The sequence below is a fragment of the Centropristis striata genome, chromosome 12 (genome assembly GCF_030273125.1).
Source record: "Centropristis striata isolate RG_2023a ecotype Rhode Island chromosome 12, C.striata_1.0, whole genome shotgun sequence".
Lineage (NCBI taxonomy): Eukaryota > Metazoa > Chordata > Actinopteri > Perciformes > Serranidae > Centropristis > Centropristis striata.
The window spans coordinates 25565225-25579508 of NC_081528.1; the positions used below are offsets into that span (position 1 = coordinate 25565225).

General features: G+C 39.6%; 1 protein-coding gene across 5 annotated transcripts in view; it reads right to left on the reverse strand.

Annotated features, from left to right (window-relative positions):
- gria3b (glutamate receptor, ionotropic, AMPA 3b) overlaps positions 1–14284 on the reverse strand; it is a 91821-nt gene that overhangs the window by 52311 nt on the left and 25226 nt on the right. For all 5 annotated transcript variants that reach the window (XR_009395309.1, XM_059345815.1, XM_059345814.1 and 2 more), the window contains exon 3: positions 10605–10844. Coding sequence is in view for 4 of the 5 variants with exons in the window: in XM_059345815.1 (XP_059201798.1) it covers positions 10605–10844 (240 nt within the window). In the remaining variant the exon portion in view is untranslated. The remainder of the gene's footprint in view (positions 1–10604; positions 10845–14284) is intronic.

Genomic DNA, 14284 nt, shown 5'->3' on the forward strand with positions numbered 1-14284 from the left:
GAGGTGCCTTTGAGGAAAGAGTTTAACTACTGACAATTAAAGAGGAAGAAAATATAGACTGAAAAACAGGTCCATTCGAGGAGGGAAAAAAACGTTATAGCTGATGTGAAATCAGCCATAGCCACTGTACGAGCTCCTCCACCTCTGTGCCCACGGGAGAAGGAAGCTTTTACCTCCGATGGTAGAAACATAGTGAGCTCCGTGACGCGAATGCCAAAGTAGGCCCAAAGACTGTAGCCAAGGCTTTGATGTGGTGTTTACAGTAGGCCTATAACTAAAAAACAGTCTCACTGCCAAGTGTTGTCCTAATCAAAAAGACAGCGCATGTCAAATCAAACAGAAGCAGCATGCTGTCTGTATCTTTAGAAGTGCATACATGCAGGAGGGAGGAGAGTAGCGCTTTTCCACTGTGAAAATCCACCCACAGACTTCTCAGAGCTTCTCCATCGCTCCCTGTCTGTCTTTGTTCCCTCTCTCACTCTCACTGCATACTGTGACATATCAGTATATATGGGCAGCTAACATACATATACAGTTGTGCATGTGTAAGGATTGATCAAGTGCTGCACAAAAGTCTCCGGGCAGCTTTGGACGATTGTCTAGAACTGAAAGGGAAAATGTCATAATCAGAGACTTACCTTTAATGGGAAAAAGAGCTAAAATATGACTTTACTCTTGTGTTGACTCTTGAAAATGACATATTTTTCATTTGTTGTTTTTGCAACCAAATTGGCCCTGTGACATAGCATAACATCAAAGCAATCAACCTGCCTCTACCAGGACTGCATGAAGCAAAGGCCAGGACATTTTGTTATAATGAAAAAAAAGAAGAAGCTCCCAGCAGTAATTTCATGGCTGCTGAAGCTAGCAGTGGGTAGGTGGTAAAATGGCTTTATTCCAGGTTCAGTTAAAAGAGGACACTGAGAGAGCATAGAGGTTTATTGTGTGCTTATTGTGACAGACGATGGCTCTCGTATCACTTCTTTTTAAGGCACAGGTGCTTGACTTGTAGTTTTTCAAGGGGCTACTGAATTACAGTGGTTGCTACTGCAGGTTGGACTATCTGTATATTGGGATGTCACTTTGGCAGTGATACCAGTTTGTGTGTGCAAACTAAAAAGAGACAGAGAGCATGCCAGTGATGCATAGCTTCATCCATATTTCTTTAATATTATTTTTCTTGTGCATTTTATGGCTTCTCTGATGTGCCCTTTCTTGTCAGCGTGTCCAAGCTGATTTATTCTCCTGATGCATGCATAATTTAGTTGCTATGAAGCCGGCGTGAAGGAGAGGGCCACTAAAGCACAAGAGGCATATGTGTGTGTGTATAAAGTCTCAGCTGGGTGCAGCTGATGTGCCATTATAGTGGCTGTGATGAGACCACAAAGCCAAGGAAACAAGCTGCGGTCTATGATATAGACATGGTTGCAGTAGGGAGCTGGCATTCACACTTATTATCTCACGTTGTGAGTGGCGAGTATAAATCAACAATTGTGGGTGACAATATTGCACTTGACTAGACATTATTTGTGTGAAATGTGTCAGAATGGCATAAAAATTACTTGTGTAACAAATTGAAAGGCAAAAAGCAGCTGATGGTTTGGAGAGACACAGAAAATATTGCTTTCCAGACATTTGCACACTAATGGCAAAGTACATGATAACATCACCGCACCTCCTTCACTGGTTATAGAAGAAGGAGAGGAATATCCATTTCATGCCTGTCTTCATGTGTTTAATCACTAGAGTTTGGACTCTGCTTTTGGTCGTGTATCCCTTGCTTGATTTGTTGTGTTGTTTACAACAGTAAGAGCAATGCCAAACAGCTACAATCAAACCAAAGGACAAACTTGATTTAGTTTGCCATCAAAGGCATCCAGGAGAGCAGCGGGAGGCATTAATTATTTGACTCTTTTAGGGAACAAAGGCAACTGTCTCTGGATAGCCAATTAGAGGGATTGCTGGAAGAATAGGGAGCAAGGTTCGCTTTAGTTACACTGTATTCTGACTCTGCCTGATTGCCCCCCGAGCCCCCCCTCCCTCATATCTGTCCTTCTATTCTGCTATCTACAGTAGCTTGGCAGGAACTAGAAGAAATGAGGCTAACTATGTGTGGTCATCCAATCCTCCCATCCACAAGCCTCTCTGCCCTGTTGGCTCATCACTGCACCATCAGTGCCAGGCTGGAGTTATCTTGTCTGTCAGTTAAACAGCTAATCAACAGGGTCTGTGGTGAGTTATTAGGGTGATTTTTCCTCTTTAAAATTTCAGCATGTTTACAAATAATTATACCATGATCATTTCCAGTGGTGGAAAAAGTATTCCCATCCCTTACTTAAGTAAAAGTACTAATACCACACTGTGAAATTACTCCACTACAAATCCAGTCCAGCATTCAAAACTTACTGATGTACTTAAAGTATCATTATGCAGAACTGACCCATTTAGATTCAAGTACATATTCTAAATATATTATTAGAATATTTGGACGGATGCATTTATGTAAGTAGCACAAAAAATGTCTAATTGATCATGTTACTCATGTTGAATGTAGTGGAGTAGAAGTATAAAGTTACATTATATGGAAATACTCAAGCAAAGTACAAGTACCTCAAAATTGTACTTAAGTACAGTACTTGAGTAAATGTACTTGGTTACATTCCACCACTGATCATTTCCCAACTAATCAGCCATAAAAGAGGAAGTCACATGTTCAGAATTCTCATTTGTTTGCATACAATTTAACAAATTTGCCTAAAACTCATGGTTCAAGGACATGTCCAAACAATACCATGATCCACATCCTTCATTTCTCGATACATGCAGTATATATAACAGAGACTTTAATCTGGTCTGCACTGTTTATTAAACAGAAACACTTGTCTGAAACTGCCAACACTGTTTAGAATATAAATGATAACTGTGTCTGGACACAGACAAGACGCGTGTCATCAGGGCTGGTTTTAAAACAGTTTAACCAAATTGAAATAACAAGCAGAGGAGGCCAATTTGTACCTTCAAAGACTCATAAACTGAAAGACTGAATATTAAGATGTGTTATTTCTAACACCTGAAGAATAAGAAGAGACATTTAACAAACTCCACTGAGTGGGTTAGGGCTATATTGTGATCATGTGATATATATTGTGTTAGGAGGCTGAAAAGCTGAAATCCTACTGTTCAATAAATAGGTAACACTGTGTGGCTTTAATGCTACACAAGCCACATTACACAAGCAGCATGTCAGCAGTGTGAGCATGTCCTCTGTCAGTGTCACACTGGTTCCACTCAGTCATTTCTGTCACATGCAGTCAAGATCTTCTGACCTTCATTTTTTTTCCTTTTTGCTTGGAATTAAATAGAAATTACTACAAAGACTGCACATAATTTTATTTAAATGGCTAAAATGTGTTGTTTTTAAGTATAATATGAATTGAATAATGTAAAGGAAAAATGCCAAAGGTTGCAGTGTGATATGAAACCTGCTAAAAAAAAAAATTTGTCGTTTATTCAGATTTTTTTAATAACTATAATGGAGTCATAGTTGCTCAAAGTGAGGCCTGTGGCCTGATAGTGGCCCTCAGAGAAATTTAGTGCAGCACCCTAATGCATACATTATGTCTTAATCCTACATGGTGCAATTCATTACCTTCACTTTCAATAGCTTATATTTAACACATTACCTGGCTACTGTGTCTCCCCTAACAAGCGTCTGTCAGGTCAGGAATGACTGATTGTTGAAAGCTACTGGTTGCATGGCAACATTATCATCAGTTAGTGATTTTAGTGGACAACTCACAACTGCATTATTTTTGTGCAGTCCTTACTCATTTTTGTTTTGATCAATGATTTTAAGTTTGTAGGGGCAGATTCCAGTGTTTGGGTGGTGGATGGATAGAACAAATGGCAGACTTTCACCACAGAGAGCGGAGTTCGCATCCCGTGTGAAAACAAAAGTAAACCATTTTTGACTTAAGTTACGTGAATCACATTTTTGAACGTAATTTACGTTTTTTTCAAAGCTTGCAGAAGTCACTTCTGGCATTTACGTACATTTATTTACTGTTTGAACTGTCTTTTATAACGCCTTACCAGAAGTTTTTTGCCCTAAACCTAAGGTCAGTGGATTTACATCATAAATCCACAGAAACTACAGCCTTTCACAACCGCGGACCGTACATGTGTGCTATTTTTAGAACGGGCCGTTGTACCGCGAGCCTCGATACGTTACTACGTAATTTGTGGTACTGACACACGACCTCTTCTGCCATTTTATGTTGGAGAACTAGTTGTTTGGAACACATGGATTGAATCATTTTAATCTGTGTTTATCACAAACAAATGATTTAAATGAATTTATTTGTGTTTAACAACCATAGAAGCGTATTATTGCTTTCACTGTGAGAAACCTAAATTGGCTTGTTTGATGTAGGTTTAGGTTCAGACTGTTGTCTGGGAGACAGCTGAGTGATAAGGAGAAAGTAACAGTAGTAGTAGTAGTAGTGTCAAAGTAGTTGACAGTGAATATAATTCTCTTGAGGTCAGATTTTGTGTATTTCAACTTTTTGCAATGTACAATAACACTGTATCTGAATATTTGAATTCAATATTGACATTTTTAAGACATTTCACAATAAATGTGACCTACAAGTGCCTCGGATAAACACTGTTTAAATGCCTGCATACACTTCAGAGACCATACCATAGGTCAGAATTTGCACATATTTGCATGTTTTATAATAAGCTGTCCCCTTTGCGGTTACAAATACTGCAGAAAGCTCTAATGATCAATAGTGTACGTATGCCTTATTGTTCATATAAGTTTGCTGAATTGACTCTGCAGCAGTTGGGGTCATTGGAAATATTGACAGAGTGAATGAAAGAAGTGCCCTGGAGATATTTTTGGACTGGAATACAGCTACCACCTGGCAGACTTTTGTTCAAAGAACATTTGACTTCCTGGGTCTATAATGAGGCTATGACATCGAACACTATTTCAACTGTCAGCAGTTAAATGATAAAAGTAAAATAGCTCTGCGCTTTCAGTGCAGCAGCTACGTGTTGGATTGCCTTTCTCCTAACTGTATCACATTCAGAATATTGATTTTTGAGGAAATGATGGAAAGGGACGACATGAGGCCCGGCACCGGTATTTATATGTCATTAACGCCTTGGTGTGGCACGGGATATTGTGAGACGGGGCTAAAATCTTGTGTCTCACAACATCATCATGGATATAAAGCAGCAGCAGCTTCAGGTTTTACCGCAAAATATCACTGGCATTGCTCTCAGCAGATTGGTATTCACTAAATGTCAATGGAAAATGTAAGTGCTTTCCCACAGTCAAAGGACCCCATCAGTCATATTTACATCTTCATTCACATTCTTTTATATTTTTTGTCTTACTGCTCAGTTCAAGGTGAACTGGATTCTTACAAAACAAAATAATGCAAAGAGGCAGAGAAGAAATGTAGGAACTGATGGGGCAGAGTGAAACAACAGCAATGAATGGAGTACACATACGCAATTGACCCTTTGATTAACTCCTCCCCCACACAGAGATGCTCCAATCATGATTTAGCAACGGTAACCAGGCACAGCAGGCTTGACAAGCTTTAGATTTAGAGCGATACTCTGCAGTGTTTGGATGGTGGTTCTGTCCTTTAAAAGCCTTTCCAAACCAAAGACACAAGAGCAAATATTTGTTTCTAGGCATGCCATGGTGGGGAAATATTGCCACCGGTTAATAAACCTGTGACAACAGCAGTGTAACCCATTCCGCCAGATATTTTACAAGAAAAGATATTCGTTGACGCCTGGCATCTGTAGAGGGCTTACTTTGATCCTTAATGGAAGATTGTAAGATCTCAGGTTGTGCTTTAATGCTTTAAAACCAAATCCTCCACACCGCCTTGTTAGTCAGCTCTCCTCACTCTCATCATGTTATAAATGCAATCTGACTCCTGCAACTCTTTGCTGCAGAGACTTCCAGTAAATGTGATCTGTTGTCTCACTAAAGGCCTTTACACACTAGGGGCACGATAAATACACAAAAAGAAATTGCAAAATACTCAATGGTGAATATATTGCATCAAACTATTTATATTGACGGTGATGCTAAATTGCAACACTTGTTTTACTGGACACGTGTTGAATAAAAGCTTCTAATATTCTTGCATGGACAGTGGACAAACTTCCTGGATACAATTGACCCACAGCAGAATCTGGTAGTCTGGTAAGTTGTTCTAAAGCCCTAACCTACGGAGTTTCCTTTTTGAGTGAATTTAAGTTAACTCTATCAAACATTTACGCAGAGTATACTTCCAGGGCTTTTATTGTGAAAGGTTAGAATGGAAGGAATGGATCTGATATGCGCTAGGTAAAAGAATTGAAATTAATAATCATCACAAGTAGGTTGTTGCATTAATTTGCAGTGCGAAAGCTTAGAAAAAATTACCTTGTTCCAAAAAATAATTCTGTCACTAATAAGACCAACTTGTGAAGCTAGCATTAGCATAATCAGCTAGTTAGTTAAATCTGATACATCTAGCCACAGATAGTTGGCATTTTAGCTGGCAAACAACATGGTTGAAATTAGATACATTCTTTTTCCTGTCTCTGTTTGAATTCCTAAATAGCATTGTTAAAAACGAGTATGTTAAAGTTTTCTTGACCACTGTGCAGCATGTAGGAGCGGGGAGGGAGTGAGTGCTGAAAGCACTACAGTCACAGCTAGCTCAAAGGTAGACAGTCACAAATAAGAGACTTAGGAAAAAGCTAAAAGCATATATGGACGCGGTATAGAGTGTGAGAAAGAGAGAGAGAGTGACTCATAAATCAAGTAGAGGTGAGATTGCTGAATCAGGGTTGATTGTGCCTGGGAGAGACAATAAAGCCTGTAATCATCTGTCTCTGCTGCACAGACCTGGCAATTATCTGCCCATACCTGACCGCCAGAAAAGAAAGGGCAAGGTCCATCTACCTTCACCCTATACAGCTTGAGATTTTTTAAGGGGAAATTCGTCTGCTGATGCAAACTGAAAGGACAGAAAAAGCAATATACTCTCTTGGAGAACTAAGAATTGGGAAAACAGGGGATTTGGTTGAAGGAGTGTTGCAGGGATTGTCTGTTTTTTTTTCTTCTCTCCTATGAGCCATATGTGATGTTTGGGAGTGATTCAAAAGAACGAGTGGTGATATCTGTTTGTACCTTTCATCTCTCCCTACCCACACATGTATTAACACACACACACACACATGTACGGCACCCTGTCTATATATTACATCAGATAAAAGAAGAGTAGCCAATCATTAAGCTGCTGCAACACTGCCTACAGGAGCTCCATTTGCTTCCAGTGCAGTTCCTTCATCATAACGTCTGCTTTCATACAGCTGTCTCATACTGGCATTTAGGGTACAAATTTACCTTCATTTCCCTCCAATACATCTGAGCCTAGAGCATATGGACCATCACTCTCTGACTGAAAGCACTACACTAAAGGCCTAAAAGCATTTTTTGCCAGCCCAATATAAGTGCCAAATGAATAGTGTGGCTGTAATTAATCTTTTCTATTGACTGAATAAAACCTCAGCCAGTGAGTGCGCTGTGTTTTCCCTCCCCTAATAGGAGAGTTTGGAGAATAATTGCAAAGTTGCTTCCAGTATTGTGCATGATCAATGCTTTTATCAAACACAAATTAAAAGGCAAAAAAGGCACTCAAGAAAATAATACATCGCAACATGTGCTCCCTGAGAAGAGGGTCATTCGTCATGTGGGCTTATTTGTTCATAAAAATTAGGAATATGTCACAATCAGCTGCTTACGGGGTTGTTTTGTTTACATGCGTTTGCTTATTTTACTTGTGCTAAGACTATTTGCATTTAAGGTCAGAGGTCACTTAGCAGTCAAGCCTCAAACAATGCTTACACAAGCAGAGCAATAACACGATGGATTGCAGGACAATGATCTTTTATTGACTCACAAGCTGGTGACGAAGCAGCGTCTCCAAGAGAGAAGAAAGAATTAAAGAGATCAGTGATACCCAGCCGTGTACCTGTACCCTAGGGCATGCTTCTGTAGCTGTGGGAGGTGTTTATAGAGAGAAAACTAATTTGAAAAAAAAGAAGAAATAATGAGTTGATTAAAAATAGAATAGGGATATAGTAATATAAAAATCTAAAAAAAATTATGAACAGTTAAACTGATTAACTGACATTAACTGATATGCAGTTGACATTGTTAAAAAGAATGCAGAGATGATTAAAGTACTTTGCTATTAGTATTACAACAACGTCCAGTATTACAAAAACAGTTTGCTTGAAGTAATTGATAAATAGCTGAAATTATCTACTAAAAGTAATTGATATATAGTTAAAATAATAAGCTAAAAGTCATGGATAAACAGTTAATTTTATTAGCTCAAGGCAATAAATATATACTTAAAATAATTAGCTAAAAGTAATGGCTAAACAGTTAAAATTATTCACTCAAGGCAATGGATACATAGTTGAAAAAAAATAGCTAGAAGTCATAAACATTAAGTTTTCTAAATTATGATAATGGTTATATATAGTTAAAATAATTTGCCAAAATGAACAGATAAACACTGAAAAGAATTGACTAAAATGGGTATATAGCTGAAATGACTTCTTAGGTAACAAATAAATAGCTTAATTTGTTAGGTTGAAGTAATAGAAAACAGTACATGAAGCCACATGATGGTTGGGGTCAATAAAGGGGTATTTGAACTAATCTGACAGGGTCATCGGGGTACGTCAGATAAAAGGATGAGAACCTCTGAAATAAATAAACAACTCAAAATAATACACACGAAAGCAGTTGTCTGTCATTTTTCCCTTTTCCTCGGAGCCAGAGGGTAAAAAACATACACCCTTGAAGGCTATTTTCCCTTGTCACTCCTCCTGGTTTAGCCAGCAGTCAGTGTCCATATTGCCTGGGGAGCTGCACTACCTGATAAGCGAAGGTAGAGGCTCTCTGACACATCTGTCTGCTTGATGAGCCAAGTGTCAAAGCCCCCCAAAGTGCTGGATGAAGTGCATCAATAAACGACTTTAATCCCCTCCTGGGGCCAATGTCCTCCCACTAATAAGGGATCGTCTTACACCACTGGCAGCGGGGAGAGAGGTAAAAGTGGCTTGGCATGGGCCTCGGCACGGGGATGTACAGTACGCAGGGAATTGTCTGTACACAGGTAACAGGCTGTAAATCACACGCGCCTGCTGTTGCCTTAATTGCTGGATTGAATAGGTGTTTTGTTTGCTCCTCCTTCACGCTCTTCTTCCTTCTTTTGCCCTCTGCTCTCCTCTCTTTTAAAGTATTTGTCTATTTGTCATCACTCCTTCCCCTGCACCTCTTCTGTTTTCAGCCTCTTTTCCCCACCTCCGCTATGTGTCCAACTCTGCCCCAGACTGTCTCACTTGCCAGACAGAAGAGGAGAAGCAGAGGGACCGGTAGCTGGGCAGTATTGGTTCTGCTGAAGGACGTGTGGGTTGCTAGCATCCGCAGGGGAACATCCAATGAGTGTTCTCGTCACAGTGACCCTAATTAACCACATATTATCTGCAGGCTGTGTGGAGGATTAAGGCCCTCAGCTCTGGACCCTACAGGCCCGGAGACCCAAAGACAGAGGACTCTGCGCTAAAGCACACTTCATACTCTGCCTCAGAGCTACGCAGGGAGGGATGGGGGCTGGAGAGAAAGAGCAGATAGCAGGCTGCAGAGAAGACCTGTAGCTTGAAGCGTATTTGGACCTTTCTATAATGAGCAGATAAACACAGCAACTGCTATGTACAGTGTGTGAGGAATATGTTTCCACCCTCTTTGGCACCCTCACAAAGAGTGAGACATTATTGTCTCTTTGTCTGTCATAACCTGAACATATCCAGCCCCCCCTCCCTGCCCAGGTGCTGTTTGAACAAATTGAAGTTTCTGTAGGAGGAGGGGATCATTATTCTATTGAGAGATAATAAGCTCATTTTCTCGTTTGACATTAAAACACCCAGAAATGAACACTTCGCCATGTTTGACAGGTCGTCATACACATGGCGCGCTGCTGCATTGAACCAGTGTCTATTGTCAACAAGGCAATGCAATCTGGGAACTACACAAAAACCCTCATTGACGCACAACACAATAAGCAGCCCCCACAGGCAGGCAGCCACTCTGATTTCTGTAGAAAACATTTTAGTAGCAGCTGTGACATACCTCATTTCAGATGAAAGACGAGCCAATATCAACAACATGATTAAACAGAAGATTAACTGACGGCAACCAAAAAAAAACAACAATCTGAAGGTTATAGCTCATAATATAGGCCGTTTCTTAAAGTGAAATGTATTATTACAAGTGTTACGAGCTGCTGGTGAATATGTTTCACATTTACATAACACCAAACTACTGTATAAAATAGTGCAGTGTTAACAGTTCAAGCATTTACAGGGCTTTCATAAAGTATTACAGGGTAAATCTATCCTCTGCTAACCCTGGTGTGCTGCTGCTATTCTGAGCCACTGTAACATTTCCTGTGGTTCCACACTGTAATTCAAGCTCTAAGCCCTGACTCAAGGCCCACGCTGTCACCTACCTCGGTCGGTGTCGTAGAGGTAGACAAACTTCTGCCACTTGTAGTGAGAGAGCAGGCTGAGGACAGCACCCCGGAGGGCGGGGCGCATCTGGATGACAAACTGCACCTCATTATCGGTGGGGTAACTGGGTGTGACGAAGGAGGTGTGCAGGGCGCCGCAGAACGAGGTCAAGGTGTTCATGGACTTCTTGTCGTAGAATCCGAAGATGGCGTACACTCCGCGGGAGAACTGGGAGCAGACTGCAGGGACGGCAGAGGGCAAGAGGACACCAGTGTTAGGACATTATTCAGCAAAATATGTGGATGCACATTCACAAATGTGTGCCTCATCATTTCAGGCAGTAATACATCGATTGGGTTGTTTGACCCTCCACTAATTGCCGATTAAGGTTTTATGTCGCTCTGAATCACCCCCAAGGCAACTGACAAAGCCTTTATAATACTGCATATCCTGTAAAATATGAATAATTATTCAAATACTGCATTTCATAACAGTATACAAATATACAATTTTTTTTCTTTTTTTTTCTTTCAGATTCATCTGACAGTTATTTTCTTGATTAATACATTACATTGATTTTGTTTATTAAATGTAAAAAAACGTGAAATATGACCATAAGAGTTACCAAAGGGGCAAGTGGCCCATTGATAGACTCATCATTGCTATTCTATTATTTGTTGATAGTTTATAATTCATTTGAAAAAATCAATTGTGTCAATTGTTATTGTCATTTCGGGTACTAATCAGCCTGTCCATAAGTATAATAATTTTACCATGATGTTAAGAGTTGTTTGGCTGCAATCGTGTGGTATTGAAAAAATCTGAAAAATGACTCCCAAGTGGATAAATCCACTTGAACAGCCCCTCAAGTCAGAACAACAACTGGAAAAGTCTGCAAAAAAATGTTGTACACAGCTTGCCACATCATATTACACAGAAACTCAGAAGACAAAAGTAAATATTTTGTTGATGTCGAAATGTTGTATTAATTCACATATTGCATATACATTTTTTGCTCATGTCTTTAGCTTGTAATCATTATTTGCTGTCCACTACAGTGACCTGGATTAGTAAGAAAATGTAATAACATTAACATCAATCCCAGAAAAGGTCAGCCAAAGCAAAATGATGGTAGTTTTAGGGAATGTACTGGTGTAGTAACAAGTCTTGGGCAGGGAGAGTCTAATGAATGACACTATGAAGTTGCATTATGAGAAGTGTAGGAGCCAGTATTGTTAGAGTTTAGACCCACAATAGGAACTAAAAACCAGGACATCTCAGCCTCAGCTGCTTGGATTTTAGCCATAATTCTTCAAATCTGTCAATTTTGAGCAGCTCTACTTTAATTTGAGAACAATTAAATTAAAGAGTGGCTGTTTAATTAGGAAATGATTGCCAGTGTAATCAATGATGAATAGAGATTTCTGTGGCAGCCCTAAATGACACTGAGTGATCACAATATATCACCCACCAGATACCAACACTCATTATCTGTGAGAGATATACATGTTAATACACCATGCACAAACAGACAGCATGCATTGTATCAGAAAGTGAACAGATCCGGTAATAGTGGACTGCATTGTGACAGGATGTCAGAAAAAATCCTGCAGCTGTAAATGCAGGCAGTACAGTACAGTACAGTGTGTTTGTTTTGGTAGGAATGTGTCAGCCAAAGTATAGAAACGTCACAGCGTTCACTGAAGCTCTGCAGCTCCCACCAGGAGCTCCCACCAGTTAACGCTGCGTTCCCTCAGCCTCAGTGAACGACTCACTGCAGCATCTGCAGCAGCTGTGAGCGCCACTGCTGCCTGAAAAGAGCTGAAAAACACAGCACTTACTACCTCGAGTGAAAAGTGAATGCGGTTTCACTCTCAATGACCCAAGACGTTTGAGTTTGTTGATGCCACCCAGTAACAGCTACATACTTGGTGTATTTCCATAGCTACAAGGTGTAGACTGACCCCACTTTGAGAGGGAAAAAAACAACCCTTTTTTCAACCAGGTGCACAAAAACTAGACTCTATTCAGTGAAATGACTATCTGAGGCGACAAAAGGTAAAAGAAAATAAACAGTTACACCATCATTTGAATGTTTTTCACTTGAACAAATCTATAACAACCACTTCGGGGGAATGAACATCTCAGTAATACAAGCAGTTTTTTTTCCAATCAGATGACATTTCTTGAGAGGGAAAAAACGTTTCCATTTGTTTGTGTATTCATCGTGCGCTCTAGCGGGACAGCGTAAATTGTCAGGCAGGAACGACTTCCATTCAGTCAGAAGCCATTAATGTGTAAACTAACATTCAGAGCTACAGGTGTGTTTTGCTTTCCCACCCTATCATGAATGGCTGCTCACTTATTCTGATTGACTCTCAAGTGTTCCCGCTGGGTAATCAAGCATTCTTAACATCCGTAAACACTTTGAATATTCCAGTACAATGGTTGGATGACAGGAGGGAAGGCACTTTCCAATCTTATGTAATAGCTATGTTAAATATTAGTTTCCGATGGGTGATGGCTATTTATTCAATTTGTTTCAGACTTGTTTAAATACTCCTACAAATAATGAGTTTTGGGGCATTTTCTGATAACTATTGATGTTGAACTGGAAACAATTCATCACTAATATGTCAGTTTGTGCCTTCCTCCTTATCGAGCACAAGATGAAATCCAATAGTAGAAAAAGTATTCAGATCCCTGACTTAAGTAAAAGTACTAATACCACACTATGAAATATTTCAATACAAGTAAAAGTCCTGCATTCAAAGTAAATTGATCAAAATGTACTTAAAAAATAAAAAAAAGTACTCATGCTGTCAAAAATAAAAAAAAGTACTCATGCAGAATTAACCCATTCAGATTGTTTTATATATTCTAAATATATTATTGAATTGAATTGATGTATTTATGTAAGCATCATTTTAATTTCCTCAAGATAGGGCTCATTTTAACTACTTAATATACTGTTTTGAGGTTTAATGTAAAAAAAAAACAAACCCTTCTTTACCCATCTTATCAATTTATAAGTAACCAAAGGTGTCAGTAAAATGTAGTGGACTAACAAGTACAATATTAACCTCAAAATAAGTATAAAGTTACATATATTGGAAATACTCAAGTAAAGTACAAGTACCTCAAATTTGACTTAAGTACAGTACTTGAGAAAATGTGTTTAGTTACATTCCACAACTGATGAAATCACACGTGTACACACACACTACATAACCATGTTATTTTTAGGGTTGTTTTTTTTCGCCCCTGAGAATTTGTCTGTCTTTGTGAAGAACGTTGCTACAGCATGTGCAAACCTTTCAGACACTCAAGAGGACAACATGACAGTGCTCACGTATACGGCTCTTAAGCACAATTGCTGTGGTGAATGAGAGATCTAGTCACTGGTGGGATTTGCCTCATCCTTTTTAATTCTATTCCCTCCCTATCTGTCCTGGTACAGACACCTCTCCCAAGGTATAAGCATCCATTCTCAGCAACACACACAAGGCAAGCCCACACACAAACACACACACACATACACACCCGCATGGATGCAGACGTACAAACATGCACGCACTCGCGCACACACACATATACAACGCTGCTTCTAGATAAGTGAATCAACAGATGGACAGCAGTATTGTGGGTAAGTGCTGCAGGGTGAGTGGTGCAATCTCCC